The sequence below is a fragment of the Folsomia candida genome, unplaced genomic scaffold (genome assembly GCF_002217175.1).
Source record: "Folsomia candida strain VU population unplaced genomic scaffold, ASM221717v1 Fcan01_Sc006, whole genome shotgun sequence".
NCBI lineage: Eukaryota > Metazoa > Arthropoda > Collembola > Entomobryomorpha > Isotomidae > Folsomia > Folsomia candida.
The window spans coordinates 4,082,136-4,101,470 of record NW_019091198.1 but is presented as its reverse complement, the minus strand read 5'-3'; the positions used below and the strand labels follow the sequence as shown (position 1 = coordinate 4,101,470).

General features: G+C 39.4%; 1 protein-coding gene across 1 annotated transcript; it reads left to right on the top strand.

The window, feature by feature from the left end:
- The first annotated feature begins 3,300 nt into the window (after positions 1-3,300).
- On the top strand, positions 3,301-9,418 carry LOC118436113. The gene is made up of 8 exons (XM_035853347.1): positions 3,301-6,417; positions 6,492-6,623; positions 6,696-6,827; positions 6,892-7,026; positions 7,088-7,228; positions 7,298-7,751; positions 8,334-9,029; positions 9,088-9,418. The coding sequence occupies exons 1-8, from the start codon at positions 5,825-5,827 to the stop codon at positions 9,340-9,342; spliced, it is 2,538 nt and encodes an 845-aa protein (XP_035709240.1). The 5' UTR covers positions 3,301-5,824; the 3' UTR covers positions 9,343-9,418.
- The last annotated feature ends 9,917 nt before the right edge of the window (positions 9,419-19,335 follow it).

The following is a 19,335-nucleotide window of genomic DNA, read 5'->3' as shown; positions in this document are numbered from 1 at the left end:
CTTGAGTGTGACTGACAGTGGTTTGGAGGGTTGTGGGCGATGATGTACTTTTAGACGTACAGTTTCCGATATAAAAGATATACAGACGATGGTTACTTATCCACGCGTGTCACGTTTTCTACCGGTTGAATAGGTAAGCAAGGTTGCAAACGTGGTGTGAAGTGATTTCGATTTTTGAGCGGAGTGGATAATGCACAAAAGTATTTTTTAAGACAGTGCAACCTCATGAGAGACAACTTTCTTCATCTTGTTTTGTTCTGCGCTTCATTTGTTTTGACATTGTGTTGATGTTATCGTTTTCATGTTCCGTTGTAATATAAATTTGAGCTTTAAAGTTAAACCTACCTAGAAAATGGCGAGATGGGTGAAAGTGTGTATTTAATTTAGATCGCCTTGCAGATTTGACCATGGTTCTGCTACACGGAGGTTACTAAACTAAACCTACGCAGTGTTATGAATCGTGAAGGCGGCTGAGAGGCCTATTTATGGAACAGTCATCACTCAGTCTTAGGGCGAGAGGGATGTTTTTAGTTATCTTAGCAACGTGTTCTTCTTCTCCTTTCCCTCGCCAACTCCCCTCCGCTTTCCCTCCCAAGTTTCGTATTTCCATTTCTTGCTGCCCTTCTCGTCGTCGTCCTCCGCGAGGAAAGAAAGTGATCATGTTTGTTGGTTTTTTGGCTTGAGGCAGGTCATGTACCGCTTGGTGGTTGGATTGACATGGGAAGTAGGCAAAGGCAACCCACCGACCAACTACCGACGGAACCATGCATGCATATAGGCAAATTGTGAAATGGCATGAGGTCTTCAACTGGCTAATATGCAGACGTCGTAAGAAACGTCGTTACACTGAATAGCAAAGATGGTTTCAGCAATTGTGTAAATGGCTTTCAGATTCTCATCCATCCTTGGAGGAAGAAAATTTCATAGTTTTTGTCCAATTAAAGATATTTGTGGCTTTTCCTGAAACTGAGAAATGATAGCTAATGTCAAGTTTCGTATTTCTCTCATGAAAGGTCGCCGCTCGGTACATGATACAAAATAGTCTCGGTAATAGGATACGTTCTTCGTTTAAAAGGAAGCTCTGTGAGGTTTTGCTATGAATTTCCGTCGTAATGACGAAGGTACAAGGTTTCTGGCATGCTCTGCGACGACGACACGATACGACTCGTATGTATGTATATCTGTGGTTTGGTGGACTCGAGTGGGAAAAGGTAGGGGCGGCGGTTTAATAAAATAATAAGTGACCAGACCTCCCTGTCCATTGACATTACTTTTGCCCTCTTACTCGCCATTCCATTATCCTGCAATAATAATATAATCTCACAAAAATATAAATTACCCTCAACCTTAGAGGAGCATAATAGAGGTAAGAAATTTCTCCATGAAGTTGGACAGGAAAAGGACATTCATCATTTTTAATTGCTCGCCAAGCCAGCGTCCGCCCGCCCGCCTTATAACTCTGTTGTTGTCCGATTCCTAAAATTTCTTGTGCGCTTTCTCCTCCTCCTCCGTGTTTAGCTCCCTTCCAACTACAAACTGGGGGCCACCACACAAAACTAAGAATGCCAATATTGCCCTCTCACTCTTTAATGTTGACAGAAAGAAGCGTAAAAACATAATAAGTGGCCATGAAATTGTTAAAGTTTTTAATGTAGCGTAATGAAAATGATGTTAGATTGTTACTTGTAAAACTAAATAAATTCTATCGGTACACATTTAGTTTTACTTAAGTCATACGTTAACTATACTTCTCAAGATGTGCATAATATTCGCCCGTGATCTGTAGTAGCATGCATAAGTGTAAAAACTGTCAAGAAATTATTCCCTCCCGCTTCAAAGAGCGTTGTTCAATATAACATAATTAGTTGAAACTTGGGAGACCATGCAAATGGAATGAGATGAATGTGTAATTAATTACACTGGTCCTTGTCATTAGCTGAAATACTTAATAACAGGATAATGGGCACTGTGCATCTATGGGAAAATCAAAAACTTGCCCAATCACATTCCATTGTCAACCAAGTTTTACAAGGAGAAAAGTGAGTAAAAAGCTCTCTGGGTTCACATATTGTGCGTTATGTAGATTATTACTGTGATTGTCACTTCATTTTGCTTTATTATGCAAGAAATTCTAATGTTCCATTAACTTGTCGTGAATATAATGTTGTCAATTATTTAGTTTAATTAATCAAGTTAAATTCGCAATTTCCTTGACTATGTGTACTTGTCAATAAAAAAATTCATTACAATAAATATTAAACATTGGTTGTAGGACGTTTATGCGAATTTTTCAATTTTTGTGGTCAATCACAAAGCTCTAATAAAATAAATGATTGCCCGACCGAGACATCACAGATTAAAAATCAGATCAACATATATGTATATACATTGTGTAAAATGCAAATGTGAAATGCTGTATGATGAAAATCCGACTCATGCAATAGGAGAAAATATAGTTCTAAATAGTGTAAATTATAAATTTGCTTGCGCCCTTTCTCACACAATGTATATAATTTCAGCATAAGACCCAAATCTACATATTATGCACATGATTTTACGGAAATAAAATTCCGACATAAATAACAGTCATTAAAAAATCCGTTAAAAAGAGTTCCAAAATTATAAAACACAGTTGGTTGCTTGGTACATGTTTCGTTCTTTAAGAAGGATTTAGCCCCTTTCTTACCATAAGTTGTAGCTGGGCAGATCAAATACATAAACGTATACCATTTGCAGCTAAAGGAAGCCAACAACCTTATCCAGCATAATTGTAGAGCAGGTGGCTCGGTGCAAACAGGTAATTAAATTCACAACAGTGAATTAATACTGATTAAAGAGAGAAAAATAAAACGTATTGGTGCTGACTTTGCCCGGCGTACAGAAAGCAAGCTCCTGCAGACGCAGGTGTTTCAATTTCCATATTTTGTTTCCAATATACGTGAAAAAATTTTGTTTTATTTTTGCCACATTTGTTCATTGAGTATATTTAATGAGCATGGTTGGATTAATTCCAGAGAGGACTTAATTATCAGCAAACCGTAAATAATTCATATGTATCGATTCTTCTAATGATATGTCATCGTCATTCTACACATTAACAAATCTGTTCCAACTTTTAATTAGAATTAAGTAATTAATAAATTTGAATACAAAACAATTTCATTTCATTGTTTTCTGATTGATTTGCATGCAAAAATATTCCGTATTTCTGCGTTTCATTGTAATTAGGCAATTACCAAGCCCAATTAAGTCGTTTAAAGTGGCGAGGTGCAGCAGAAGAGCTGTTTGTTCATCTAATAATCCAATTCCAAATTTTAGCTCACTTAATTATGTGGATCGCTCTTATTACCAATTGTAAACAGCAGTTGGTACTTATTTATTTCGCTGCGGAATATTGTTTCTGTCCATACGATTCAATTTGAATGCAATGTTTAATCAACATTTGTACTTGAGGATTTTCCTCCGTAATAATAATCCGTTTTCATAATAAAACATCATTTCGCCTAAAATCATTGAAATATTTATTGCATATTACATATGTATGTACGCTACTTACTAATGAACACAGTTTCATGCCTATTTACGTACTTACTTACCACGCATGTAAATGTTTATTTTCAAGACTTTCTTATCACGTCCTGCACGTAGTTTGCAAGTAAATACTTCTGCATTTCTATACCCATGACGAAAACATGAAAACAGGCCGTACAATAACAAGAAAGTGAAAATACAATTTCCGATTCATGTACGAAACCAATGTAACCAGAAATCTATTAAATATCTGCAACATGACTGAATTCACGCATCGACTAATAGTAAATACATGTGAATTTCGCATTGCTCCCAATCTGTCCTTACACAAGTAAATTTCAGCCAGGGGAGGAAACCAAGAAAACTCTGACAGATTTGAGCGAGAAATTGAATTAATTTATTTTTCTATCCAAACTTATAATATTAGTCCGTCTCTAAAAGTAAGTATATACATATGTAATATGCGTGTAATACGTTATTTGGTATGCAAATATGTATAGCATTGGCTGCTGGATCGGAATAATTGTTTTTTTAGTACGGGAAAATTGAGAGAATTTGTCGAACGGGACGGAGAAATGTGTGAGGGTTGTTGTTGACAGTTGAAGTGCTGCTGTCCTGCGAAGTCAACTCTGGGCATTTGACTAGCCAGCGCCATCAACTATTCGGTTGTGGAGAAAGTCGCTGGACTCGGGCGAAGGACAAGATATGAATAGATTAGCCAAAAAGTCAAGTCACAAGAAAGTGAGTAAATTTGACGTTGTAAAGTCCGTTCGGAGCAAATGATGGATCGTTTCCTCCGAACTTGAATCCAAATTCCAAATCTAACTCACCGGTCTGACTCCCAGGGTTGCGCAGAGGGGAATGGATCGTGTGATTTTCAGGGAGAAAATTACATCCAGAGTCCAAATGCATGTGAAATTTTCGTGATTTTAGAATTTTAGCCGTGTTGTAAAAAAGAAATGCTGAATAGTGAGTTAAAAAACTACTTATGAATATGAGGACGTAAGTCATTTTTTTATGTTCCCTGCTGCATTTTTCAGCAAATCGTTCTGAATTTACTAACACTTGCCCATTTCTCATGTCACTCTTCCCACCAAACTCGGACTTCAATCTATAAATGTCCAGCAAACATTAGAAACGATTCGAATTCAGAATGTTGAATCGAATGTTGAATCGATTCAATAATAAAATAGTCGATAAAAACTGTCAACGCTGAACAAAACTCTGGTTCGCGATTGAATAGAGCAGACCAACGAGGATGACATGGAGAACATTAGCAAGGATTCTATCCTCAAAAAAATGGAACCAACCCGCACCCATGCCGAGTCTAAAATTCTCCTGTAAAACATTTCGCGTAATTTCCTTAAGACTTTCTACTCCGGGTTCAAACGATAAATTTAAAGTGTAATTTGGCTGAAACGAGGGGAAATAAATAGATTAAGAGTTTAAAAGAGTTTAGGGAGATTAAAGTCTGCTCGGTCGGGCAGTTGGACTAATGTACTTGCACGATTTCCAACTCACAAATTTCCCAAGCCGACGACATTCAAACGGAGAACATTAGAGATACTTTTACTTTTAGTTATCTCGACTCAAGGTGGACCGTCCACTAATTCCACGCAATGCAAATCCCACCTCGACCCACCCAGCCACGCCGTCCCATCCCCTCGTCCTGGGTGCACTATCCTTGGCGACGAAATGTGAGCTGGCTGTCGTCAACTGGTGAAAAACTCGAGTCTTTTTATTTCAAAACTTTGTAATACTTTTCCAAAAATTTGTTTAGTGGAACAAAGTTGCAATAAAAATAAAACACTGGAAATGTAAAAAGTCAAGCGGAGTTGTAAGCTGGAGACTCAATGCTTAATGTCGTATACCCGATGCTGAGAAAATCGAGAGAAATCGTGGTTGGAGTAAATTCCTGTCTTATCGTGTCCCACCGCGGTGGGACAGGATGAGACAGGATGAGAATTTGCATAACGCACAACTCAAGGGTGGAGGATGATATTTCGCTCATTTGTCTCATATTTTCTCCATAACAAAAATAAAAGAGAGTAATTATACTTTTTAATAGACCAGAAGCCTTAAAAACCTGGTTCACACCGAGAACGATGTCCCGCCCATCCGTTCTGAATCAAACAATTATCGAGGAGTCGTAAGAACAGAGGAGACTATTTTGCCAAAATCGTCTGCACTCAGCAACAAATCCTCCGCTCGAGTTCGACGTATCTCTGCCCGATCGAAAACTCCAGTAGGGGAATTTCCACTTTTGGGAGGATACATTGCGGCTGCTTCTGCTATGGAACCGAGCAATGATAAGGTGATCAAAGCACCTTCAGACAATGAAACTGGTGTCCAATTTTCTTCTCAAACTAGTCTTCAATTCAAACCATCTCGGTCTAAACAAGCAAAAATTGTGTCTCTTCCACCTTCTAAATTGACCCAAGCCATTATTGAGGATCTCGCAGCTTGTTCTCCTGCTCCTCAGCCGTCCCCAGATAATAAAAAACGTCGAAGAATGCGATCAAACGCTGAGACATCTAAGGCTACTGCACAAGTCGAAATCGTTGAGACTAGAAAGCCATTGACCAGATCAGGAAGTCGCATCAACAGCCAAAGCTCTACATCTTCCATCAGCCGAGTCAAGAGCGAAAGCCCAGTCTCATCTTCCGCCGCAGGGGAGGAGTCCAAGTCGAGTGGAAGACCTGTCCGTAAATTGAAATGTACTGTGAAAGGATTTGCACCCGAATTGTCAACTGTAGTTGGGGAATCAACTTCAATGATTGACCCGTCCATTGTCGATAAGACTCAACAATTATCGTCCCTTGGAGGAAAAGAATCACCAGCCCCAACTTCTCAACCAACAATGCTAGGATGTTCTGGAAATGTGGGGTAAGAAAGCCTTTTATTTTCCTGGCAACTGGCTGTATTCTATTTTTTTATGGTTTCTTAATTTTATATTTTAGGATAAATCAAAATGAGTGCCAGTTTTGTTTTAAATCGTTTGGGAGTCCTTACCATTTGAATCGGCACCTACAAACTCGAGAGCGCCTAATTCTGAATGGAGACATATTGCCAAACACTTGCCCAACTCGCAGGTCGAATACGCATATCTAGTAATATACCATATAAATTTCATAAAAAACTTTAAATAATTATTCAAAATTAAGGCTGCCGATCCCGGATCCGGCGACGGGACGAAATACCTATCCCTGTGGTGACGCTTCGTGTGGTCAAGTATTTCGTACTTCTATTGAGCGGACAAATCACGAACGAACCCATGTTGTGAAAGAAAATGACAGGTAAAAATAAGAATTCTATATTAAGGCCTACATAATTACACCAGAATTAATATCTTTCAAATAGTTTAAGTACGGAAGGGAGGAAAAAATTTCAATGCCCCAATCCCAGTTGTGGCCGCCTCTTATGTAACAAAGAGAAGCTCGATGATCATATTAAGAAATGTGGTATCGATGACAAATTTAAGTCGCGTCACTCAAGGTTAGTAGGTATTCTTTGTGACCTGCGTTTGGGACTAAAGTTTAATTAATTAATTCTACAGAGTTCCCAGGCCAGTTTACGAACTGAATCAGGATGAAATATTCGAATGCGGTGATTGTGGGAAGACATTCACCACGTCGAATGGTATTCATTTCCACAAAATCAGATTTCATACTCGTTTTCCTCCTCTTTCGGAAATGAGGTATTTGTGCATTTTATTCTCAATTTCCTCAAGGACATGTATTATTAGCTACCTCTGATTTTCCTTCAGTTTGTCAATAATGCAACGTAAGAACCCGTTGAAGTTTACTAATGGATTTGCCATTCGAGAAGAGCATCACAAGAGCCTAGATGATCCCAACTTCCGTCCAGAATTGGAGTGGCTATACAAGTGGGTTCTCGGGCACATGAACTACATGGTCCAAAAAACCAACGATCACAAATACGGAGTATACTTGGCCGGCTCCCTAGGAACTAACTTCAACTCCAGCCAGGACGTTGGGGATTTCATTAAGGACAACCCTGAATCATTTAATCCATATTGGGGTTCTGACACTGGAGGATCTCCAGATATTAGCAGCCGTCATAGAACTTGGCCTGATATGTCCCCGCTTGGGAGGGCCGCCCAACTGCGCATGCAGATTGCGTGCTTGGAACGAAAAAACTTTCTGGGTAATTGGTTGGACAAGGAGACGAAAATGCGAGAGCAAGAAGCTCTCATGATTGTAAGTACTTATTTATTTTTATATGTCCGTCATAACAAAATTATAACACATCCTGAAGCAGAGCTTACGGTGATGCAAAATTGATGCAAAAAAGATGAGGCTTGTTTTCATTTGTGTACTAGTAAAAACATGAACAATCAACTACAATCTTAATGTAACTAAATAGTAATTCCATCAATTAAAATCATTTCAACGTTTCGCACTAATCAAGATTTCCGATAGATATCTTAAAGACGAGAGTCCGTACCATAAACCATATTCATTTCTAATCTAATATTCCGCAAATTGCGTAGCCTGTTTTGTGCATAGAACTAATACGACGTGTCGATATTAAAAGTCGAAGAGAGGTTTTATTTTAAATGGATGGTTGCCATTTGCAAACGTTGAACGTCTGCGTTAATATATCTCAGATTATTTTACCCGTCATCCTCAGAATGCTTCGGTAGCATTGAAAGAATACATAACGCAATCTGTTCATGTGGATAGAATAATTTTGAGCTAGAGCAGGGTGGCGTTAAGAACTCGATTTCAAACTGCGCCTCACCTAATAACGTTTTTTTTAATGTTTTATTAACACTCCAGTTGATGTGCCTGATCGATGCTGAATATGAGCCACTTCATGGGATTCCCCAATACAAATTTTTGAACAAAAGAAGGGAGCTCAAGGCCCTAGCTCATCTGACAGATGAATTTATCCGTCCTTACATTCAAAAGGCCCTCAAAGGAGTCCAGTTATTGTGCTTTGAAAAGGGATGTGACATGTCCTGTGAAGCTTTGGTCCATCCGGATTGGTCGAAGATGTTGCTAGTGGATATGACAAAGGTCAATGATGAAGAGGACGAGACTCACGAGACTGATGAAGATGGTGCAATGGATTGGGAAAAAGAGCCAGGACATGGGGATGATGCACCAATGAAACTCCCCCGACTCAGCGATGAAGTCGACATACAAACGGAAGTGGAATCACGACTTAAACAACTTCGAGAAGAGATGAAAAAATTCGACCCTAACCACTACGTTTACACAGTCATTACTCCAGATGCTCGCGAATTTGGTGCGGACACGTCCGCTGAAGATATCTGTACACAGATCCTGGTCAAAAAGCGAAATGACATCACCATCCCAATCTACACAGGTGTTAACAATAAAGAGGAAATGGCAAAATATGAGTCTCACGCAGTTCGCCGTCAAATTAAATCCGGAAGTATTGGGATTGTCATTGATGTAAAAGAGTTCCCATCCAGGCGTCTGGCTCGTATGGAGGAATGTCTTCGACTGGTAATGATAATCATTTCTCAGTTAATTTCTATAATGTAAACTTAATATTTTTTTACAGCTTCATTCTTTCATCCAATGCCGGTTTTGGAAGAAAGGGATGAAGTTCGATCCGCTAAACCAACACATGGAATGGCTTCATCTCTCATTGTGCAGCGAGAAGCAGATCAAGCAGGCAATTTTCTGGGGACTCCTCGGAGTACTCCCTGTCATTCTTTGTTCTCCGGAAAAAATTCCAACGTTATCTGCATTGTTTAAATGCAGCGGCTACCCAATTTTTTTGCACAGCCAGGTCCTGAAAGCATCCAAATATTAATTTTCTGGCTTTTTTGTTTTTACTTCTCGTATTTTCTTAATTTTGAATCTAATAAAAGATTACTAGCTTGAATTAATTTGTTCAAAAAAGTCGCTCACTTAACTTTCTTCCATTTTACTGTAGTCAGTCGTATTGCTATGCATTGTTATGAAGTTACCGTAGACTACTTCCATTAAATTTAGTGGAACAAAGTGGAATTGATGGGAATGGAGTAAAAACTGAAACTTTCCCCGTTTTTCGTACTTTTGTCTCCAAATCTAGAATTCAGCTTAAATGCGGGACCAAGAAAACGTAATATCTTGTTTTCTCTTATTACAACTTGGCCACTCTTATGTGTGTACATTCGTATGTGGACTAAAGTCGCTCACTTAACTTGCTTCCTTGCATTGCATCACATTACGCCGTCTCATTGTTGATGGGATGATAGTGAGTTGTGAATTGCTGTCTTAAACTAAATGGCTTCATAGTAAGTTAAACGTATAACAAAGTAACACGCATATTACAACTGCACAAAGTCGTCTCAAACCAGAAGAAAATGGGCAAGGACGACGGGATATGGGCTGCTAATACATACTCATTCATGCACTTTCCTCCCTCGTACACAACAACAACTGTGCAAAAAGTAGTGTTAAGTGTGCCGGCAACGTGTTCTCGGCTTATTCTGGTGAGACGGAGGAGAAAGTCTGAAAAACGGAAGAAAAATGTTTCCACTCTCGTTTCCTCTCTTATCGTTCTTTTGAGCAGAAATCTACAAATTTACAGACAAATCTTACACCAGGATAACGAAATGAATCTCTTAGTCAACTTATGCACTCTACATTTTCTAAACCATGGCACAACTTTAAGCCAGCCTTTTCTATAGGTAGGTTTAGACCGGGTTCCAAATTTCCATTTATGACCGACTTAGATGGATGGGATCGATTTTTTAATTTTGATTACGCAAGAATCGAACACAATCATTTTTCAAATCCATCTTATGCACGTCAGTCTAACTCGGTGTGTGACGACTCTTTGCAAATCTTGGGAATGTCAAGTGGGTCCAGTCCAGTACGAGTAGGCATTGAATTTGAGAAGCAAACTTTCTTTGAATAATAAATGAAAGTGTCCACCAAATGTCCACTAAAAACTGTAAAGTCCACGTTGCTTTGTTCACCCATCCAATCACTCATATTCTTTAAGAGTTGAATAATGTCCCGTCGAATATTTGACAGCACTTTGCTTTCTTTATAAAGTTGGCGAGCAAGGAGATGGCTCACTCCTCATTGCAGCAGCAGGCTTAGCTTATGTACAGTAAAGTACTTGCAATGTACTTGCTTGCTGATGGTGGTGGAAAGTTGGATGATGGTGCAATTTAAAACACGAGGATAAAACATGTTTGCTCTCATTTGCTGCTTTCCATTTCTCTCTCTCCTGTGTATTTGTTCTCCTCGATAACTCATAGATTACAGCCATGCGTTTATATTCTATTGTAGATTGTAAATTCTAAATTGGCTGTGGTGCGAGGACACGTTCTCCAAGTGGACAGTGCACAAGATGGAATAGCACGCCATAAAATCATAAAATAAAACCTCTTTTGCCATCATAACCTCGCAGTCAACACACACAACACGGTTCGTTCCAAGTTGGGTGCAAATGCACCATTCCTTCTTTTCCTTGCCTGCTCTAGATGAGGAAATCAAACAAGAGAAATTACACAGAGACAAGTGGTAAAATAAATTGAAGTGATAAGCCATCCGGGTCGTCCACATGCTCCACAATAAACATAAAGTCGTCTCATGCTTTTCATCGCCCCCAGAAAAATTGCCGTGTTTTCCAATAATTGCAACTCGCTGTGTTTGTCCGGGGAAAATTGGTGGAACTGTTGCTCATTCGAGTCGGAAAAATTGATGCGTCGTGTGTGAAGGAACCCTGACAAGCTGTGGCAGTCTCATATCTCACATAATGTTTCAGTTTACGTTGTATTTTGGCCTGGCCGGCATTATGCTGGTTTAGGTGCATGGTGGTAGTAATAAAAGGAGAAAGTGTTGGAAAGCAAAATAAAAAGCGCGTTTGAATGTTGAAGAAATGAAATCCAGTTATAAATTAATGGGCACGAGTTCAATTTGAAGAGGAGAAATGCAAACAACATTAAACCAACACCACCACCACCACCGATAAACCAATAAATGTCCAAATGTAAATTTCAAACATGTTTCAGTGCAAAAACATCATTTGCTCACACCTTTCTCCCAACGCCACACATTCTGCTGGTGGTTCATGGTGGTGGATGGGAGGACGACATGTATGCTCAATGAAAATAAAGTGGTTGTAAAATAAAATGCTCGGCCTAAAACGTATGAATGTGATGTATAAACTTGGTATGAATTATATGGATTTTTTACAAGTTGCTTTTAATGGATTCCACAGTTTACTTTCTGTTAGTTTAATGGCAACTGTATGAGCTCATATATGTCCAGGCAAGAACAACAAGGAGAATAAGAGGGGTAAAACAAGAGATAAACGCATCAAACTGTGGGACAGGTGTGCATATTATATACGTTGCTCTTAAATGGAGTGAACTATGTTCGCCTCTTGTAATTAGTTTTCAAGGAGGGAACACAGAGACAATTTTAACCAGTGGGTTGGAATGTTTTCTCTTTTCAACCCTTTATTACGTCGGTGCATGCATATGTATTCTATGAAAAAGTACGTCTTTGTTCAAATACAATTAGATTTTATCACATGCGCAATTTTTTTTATCAAAAAACACACAAGTTGAGAAGAAGATTGTTAAAGAAGTGGTAAAAACGATCGAGATTCCAATTGTGTCCTTATTTTTTTCTCTATAGGACTAGACAGAAAATCATTTCAGTGTTGTCGTTTTGTCGTCCATGGAGCCGTTTGACATTTAGATTTATTATTTTGACTTTCCTTTGATTTAGATGTTGATTTTCCCTCTTGAGAGTGTCCAAGCAGCCTGGATGCAGAATTACGATCCAGATTCTCAAGAAGAAGTTGATTAGTTGTTGAGTGGACTGGACTGAGATAAGTTGAAATGGCTCAAATGGGTCAATACTCAATCCTCACTCGCCACCAGGCAGCTCTCCAGCACAGCAGTAATGAGTAAGCCAAGTGGGAATAGTAAGTGAAGAAAAGTAGAGAGTGAGAGGAGAATTCTATGGTCATCCTCCTCATCAAGCAAGTTAAATCAAAAACTACAAAATCGATACGGAAAGAAGATACATTTCTTCACCTGTACAGATTTCGCCCAACTTTACCAGCTTAATGGTTTCCGTCTGCTAAGAAAATTGTCAACTCCAAATTGGATGGGTTTGATTTGGAGAGCGAGAGAGAGAGACTCCATTCGGCTCATGATGTAAATGTCCTCCAATTTAAAAACTGAGGAAGCGTTTTTCCCCCCACGCGTCGTCGTTAGCTCGCTTTTACTTAGTTCTCAACATTCTTCATCGTCATTCATGCATGACCTGCGCTCATGTCCACTTCAAATAAAGAATGAGAAGAAGAAGAAGTCCAAACAACCAACCAACTAACTGACTAACAAGGCCATATGAAGTAGGCATTATCATCATCAGAGAGAGAGAGGCTGAGTGTATGTATATATGTAGAGAAGTGCATGGTGGTTGTGGCAGAATGGTGAAAACTCGATCGCCAGCAGTGGTAGTAACACGGCACCATCAAACACTCTAGTATGACCATCATCGTCATTGCTTCTTGTTTCCAAGCAGTCGAAATCCACGAGTGGATGGGAGAGATTCAAGTGAAATCAAGTCCAACATTTTCCGAAATTTCTAACTTTGTGTCAGATAAAGAAGAAGAAGTCGAGGTTGGCTGGCTGGATGGATGGCGGTGAGGAGGGAAAGGGAGCAAATCTGATCGATTTCTCCACCGGCATCTTTCACTCCGCATATTAGTGCGATACATGACATGAATCATATCGATAGGCATAGAAGAGCCAGACCCAGCGTTATGAAATGAAATTATAACTTTTCCATCTCCAACAATCTCCCTGTCCACCCAACTCCCAGCCAGACTGCCCTCTCACAAACTACTTCTTCGCCTTCTTAGTAAAACAACCACCTTCACACCCGAAAACCTCTTCATCTCTTTCTCTCTCTCTTTTATTCTCTTAAACCAAGGGTGGTGGTGGTTTGTCTCAAATTCCGATTTCCTCCACACACTCGTCATCCTCCACAAAATCCAATTAACAACACATGCCGTTAACTTGAGAATGTTTTCCGTAGCTCACTTTCAAAATATTTATTAATGACAAACTTTGAATATAATGTTTATCCCAAGTACACATATGCAATTTATTACTTTTCGATCATTGTTGGTCAATTTATTGCCAAGTGTCCATTAGCATGATATTTTTCCTTCTATTACAAGTTTTACTTACATATGAGTACTACTCCTACAGTCCGTCGAAGTAATTAATGTCCTGAAGGCATCCAAGGGATTGTCACTTTGGGCAGTGATGAAAAATAGGAAATTGTCTTATCATTTTGGGGACCGATGAGCACAGGAGGGCGAGGAAAATATGAGAGATACGTATATTTGACCATGGTAAGAAGAAACCTATCATTTGATTTCATGCCGTGACATGTATTTCATTGACGAAATGTGCATAATGCAGAGTCCATTATTCACATGTAATCAAGAAACGAGGACCAAATCAACACTCGGAGCCAGCAACCCTTCCCATCCACCCACAACACCCCAAATGAAACCCCACCATCTACATCGTCACAATCGCCCAGAGACCAAACAAGTAATTCGGTTCTCCATTTACCAACCTTATTCGTGCTGGCTCACCCAAAACAAGTACAATTCTCTCTTTTAATCTCCTTCCCTAATACTGTTCATCCATGCTGTGAGAGAACTGAGAGTGAATTGCAAGTCAATGTCAAATTAATGCGGACCCCAGCCCGTCAATGCATTAGGGGCAACATCTTATCTGCTCTCTAGCTCTCTCTCTCTCTCCCTCACACATGCACACTTTGTTGCAGAATGTTCCAAAAGAATGGTTCGCGATAACTCTTGAGATTGTGTGATAAGTGAATGTTCCTTTGATACGTGAAACTGCTCAGTTTTTCATGATTAATGTAGTCGTTTTATGTATTTACTTAATGTCAAAATTTAATTATGCTTTGGACCAAGTAAAAGATGTAACCAAATTTTCCTGAATTTGATCCCACCCCGGAAATGATTGGAGAATGGAATACTTTTTTCCCCTCATGTAGCACTCGTCTACTCGTCTCTGTATCAGCGTGGTATCGATGACCATCAAAATAATCAAATCCAAGAAAAACATGTGCATACTTATGTACAAAGCGTTGCACGTTCCGAGATCACGTGGTTGTTAGGTAATCACGTAGGAAGATATATGTGTTTATATGTATAATATAACATATACTTTTGGGATATGTACATGGTATGAAAACTTGAGAAATATGTGCCTTTAACAAGACGGTGACACGTGTATCTTTCAAACATTGAAGATTCAATTAGATTTCAAGGTGTTGGTTGTTTTGGCCGTTAGCTGCTCGCTGAGAAAATGGGTTGGAGACTAAGAACAAGGAGAGTGAACAGAGTATGAAATAGCACAAGTGTCAAAGTGCACCTTCGCTAACCAACAGCCTTCACAACATAATGGAAGTTGACAGCCTAGTGAAAGTTAAGAGAGTTGCCTCCTATTTACTCTGCTATGACTTTCTTCTCCTGCTTCTTGGCTCTTCTCACAGGGCGTGACAAAAATCACGTTGTTTTTTCAACCTTGAGTGCGTACATGCGGGATTGCTGAGATTTCAACTTTCAACGGGAAACAATTGGTTTGCACATTTCCCAAAATGCTATTCTGCATGTAAATATTTACATGGCCAGCTGCGGCATGCAGTTTGTGCGTCTTGCCTGCAGTGGGAATGAGATTGAGTGTAAAATAATGCGAATACACACTGTTCATCTTCTTCTTCCGTCTTGGTGATATGAGTGAATGGGTGGATGGATGTAATAACAAAGGAAATAACGGCCACTGCTATGGCGGTGGGGGTAGCCGATTGGACATAGTAGACAATGTCACTCAACCGTCTTTTGACACACACTTCCTTGCCCAAATAAATCCGAATCCAACTTTTGTTCCAACTTCTACCGATTATACCTCCCAGCCAATGCCATGTTGTGTGTATGTACATGCTTATACGTTTACATTCGTATACAGCGAGACCAAGTCGCCATCATTTTTCTAACTTTCCATCCACGTCTCCCCATCCAACTCGACCCACCGACTAAACCTTGTCACTCAATGCGGGGGTGTGCACAGACATTTCTATTATTACAAATCTTAACTTTTGCAAGTTTACAAAACTTGAAATTGTATTATCTCAACATTCCCCTGGTTCTTTGCAACTGCTTTTTTTACCTTTCATGATACTTTCAATTTACAGATATCAAATTTAATTGGCAAAAAATACATCAAATTGTTAATGAAATGCTTTTTTTAAGAAAATACATGCATCTTACGGTTAGTAAGAAATAGCTCAACTTGTGCACATCCATCATCAATCTTTCCTCATGGCGAGTTAAATAACAAGATTATCAAACAAAATAGTAAAGTAAAAGCCTTGCGAAGGCTAGAAAGTATGCGCTCATTCGAATAGCGTCTTACGTACGTGCTTGCACTAATGTGGTGTAAAACTGTGCAACTAAAAAATTAGGGATATAAATGTTTTTCTTTTAAATTGTTCATCAAGGAAACTTGATAGAAATCGAGTTAAGCAGCGGAATTAAATACAGTCAAGTGTCCTATACAAAAATTGATTGGTATACCAAGAGTGAATTAATGTATCGTTGTTATTTTAATCCCCGCTGTTGCGTAATCCGCAATCGAAAGGAGTGGGAGAGCGGAGTGAAGACGTAGATGGAAACAAAGTTCGACACAAAGTATGACAGGAGTTCTCGGAATAAAAAAGGAATTTGATGATTTGATTGAATTAGTGTCTCCAAGTAAAGTCTCATATTCCCTCCGGATTGGATCGGCCTGTTTTCTTTTCATTCTTCCCTTGGTTAGCCAATAAGGTTGGTAAATCCTGTCGTGTAGTTCGGATTGTTGGGAAAAGAAGGTATTGGTTTTTGCTCCCAGTCAAAAGCTGTTACACAATTACCATCCACTTTCACAGAGAAACAAACAACAACGAAATATTATGTACAACAGAACGAAAGAAATAAACCTAAACTGATGCAGTTGATAGTTGACAAAAACAATGAAATTGTCGATTTATGAATCACCATCATGCATATTCAATAACGAAACCCTGCCAAACATTTCATTTTATGTTTTATCTGTCCCCGGCATGCATACTCGCCACGTATACAAAGACCCAGAAAGTATATCCATAGACCAACTATGCACATGACGTATTTGTCCATATATCCAGCCGTCTGGATAAGCATGCTTTCGCTTACACAATATCACCAGCTATGCACCCAAAGAGAATTACAGCCAGCCAGAGATACGATCATAATTGTTTCGTGTTGAGTTAAAATGGAATAAAACATTAACGTTATCTTAAATTCACCGAGTTTTCATTTTACATTTAACGTCTCATATAATTAATTTGGACGGGTGCAAGTGCAACTGCTGGAAAGGAGTCTGATTAATAATCCAATTATTCATTCTGCTTTAAAATGGAATTACAATGAGTATAAATTTGCGTACTATAGTGAGCGATGAATGTTTTGTAATGGCAGAAAGTAGTCTGGCGGAGAAGGAGAAGACGACCCAGACTCTCGTATCGTCGTAGGTAAGCAAGCACCAGGACGGACGGATCCGTATGTATTCTGGGAGCAACGTGAGTAATGAATGGGGTGGAAATTAAACGGTGAAAAATGCAGGAATCGGGGAAATCTGGAAGAGTGGAGTGGAAGGAAGAATGAAAGTAAGTGGATGCATGGATGGATGGAAGTGATACGAAAAAGGGAGAAACTTGAGTTGAGAAATATTGGACTGCAAATGCGTAATTCGAATATATCCTCCTTACATGTGTAGCTGGCCTTGCTCTGCTTCTCTCCTCTCCCTGCCTGCTTGTTGGCTGATGATGTGATGGCGAGTTAGAGAGAGAGCCAGCTCGAGATAGAGAGAGGAGAGAGAGCCAGTCATCCGACAGTGTGCCGACTGGACTGGACTAAAGGCCATAAATTTTGAGAGAAAATGTGGAAATTAGAAAGTTTTCTGATGAGATGCATCACAACGAAGGAAGCAACATCAAAATCAAAATGAGCTGGGTTGGGTGGATGGATAGACGAGGGGAGTCCGAGAAATGATTCCCCCGAATTCTGCTCTTTCTCTCCGCTGTGTCCGGCTACTAGCTATGCTGCCATCCTGGCCATATTCTCGCATCCTGATGGTCACATTCTCCACCATGGGCATACATCTTTCCGCTCACAAATGAGGCGCATCAGTTGCGATTAAAACTTTTATTTCATCCAACCAAGTTGTACTAGCCGTTCGATTACAAATGTTCCTTGCCACCTCTGCCTTGTCCGAGGATAAGAGAGCGAGCGAGCAAGAATCAAAAAGACCTTTTCCATCACCACCACCATTATTGTTATATAAAACTCAGCATGAAAACAATAAACATTCGCAGGATGGTGGTGGGCGAGAAGGGCGAAGACTGGGGAAAAAATTTAATTTGCTTTTGCATAAGAGTTTAGTATGCATGTATGCTGAGATTTACTCGGATGAATTGACCATTAATCCCCAAACATTGTAATTCCGTAAGTGCGCAGATTTTCTCTCTCTCTCTCGCACTTGGTGTTGAAGGAAAAAATTTAAAAGTCCGGGGCAAACTTTTAGTGGAAGAGGTAGATTGCCAACCATTTTAAAATTGGTACTTTTGGAAATGAATTTTGTTGAGTTTTCATAAAGAATGGTAAAAGTAAGGGGATGGGACGCTGGTGCTGTTGGCCGTGGCGGTGGAAAGGAGGAATAATATGATGATGATGATGACATGCCCAAGTTTGAGCAGAGTTAGAAAGTTAGGATTTATAGTGGAAGTTCCTAATTGTGTTTTTACGACACACCGTATAAAGCATAAAGAGTATTATGGGATGGCACCACGACATGGAATGGAACATGAAATAGAGGATGGCGTATTAGAATATTTAGAATATCGCGTAACTTAATATCCCATTATAAATATTATAACTTTACCCGATACTCTCCAACTATGAAAATAGTCGACTCTCGACTATTTTAAATTGCCACGACCAAAGCCTAGTCGGCAAAACAACCTCGGAAAATGCCCAACTTTTCATCCGCCACTAGCCATGGTGACCACTATTTTCGAGCACCACCCTCCGAATGGGTGATGCACCCTGACGTACGTATGTATGTACGGACGTACATATTATTCCAGTTTAGAGCGGTGGCTTATAGCCGTAATTTAAAACTACGACGTCTACCACCAGAAACCCAGCTAAATTTGTCATGCTACTCTGTGACATGCTATTTATTACTTTCCCTTGCTGTACCAGAGCAAGAGGAAAGTAGGCCTTGCTTTAGTTTTCACTCAAAATTTTATTAATATACGGCGCGACCTCTAATATTTAAATTTCAAACTTTGCCTATGCCAGGAAGCTATTAAAGTTTTGGGGTGGCTTGGCGTTGCCCAGAAGTACATTCTAATCTTAACTATTGCGTTGCGTGGACGAACAGGATACCTCCAACTAAATACTAACTAACGCTGAAGGTTTCCTTTTATTATTATGGATATTGTTTACCTCCGTGTAGACCTGGCTTTCCGTGGGTGCGTGGATGAATTCATTGCCTAATAGCGTTATAAAAAGATGTAAATGATGTAAATTGCAAATGATTTGATATTGATATCAGACATGGATACTCGTTTTCAAAAATACTTTTGAACTCGTCCCTTCATTTTCCTTTATTGCTTCAAATTTTGATACGGTTTGTTTACGCTGGAGATCATGAATGCCAGCAGT

What these genes read in the sequence shown, in the direction of transcription:
- LOC118436113 (XM_035853347.1), top strand. Translation starts at nt 5,825, where the DNA reads ATGGAACCGAGCAATGATAAGGTGATCAAAGCACCTTCAGACAATGAA. An exon ending in AGCAAGAAGCTCTCATGATT is followed by an intron (nt 7,752 to 8,333) that starts GTAAGTACTTAT and finishes TTAACACTCCAG; the next exon opens with TTGATGTGCCTGATCGATGC. An exon ending in TGGAGGAATGTCTTCGACTG is followed by an intron (nt 9,030 to 9,087) that starts GTAATGATAATC and finishes ATTTTTTTACAG; the next exon opens with CTTCATTCTTTCATCCAATG.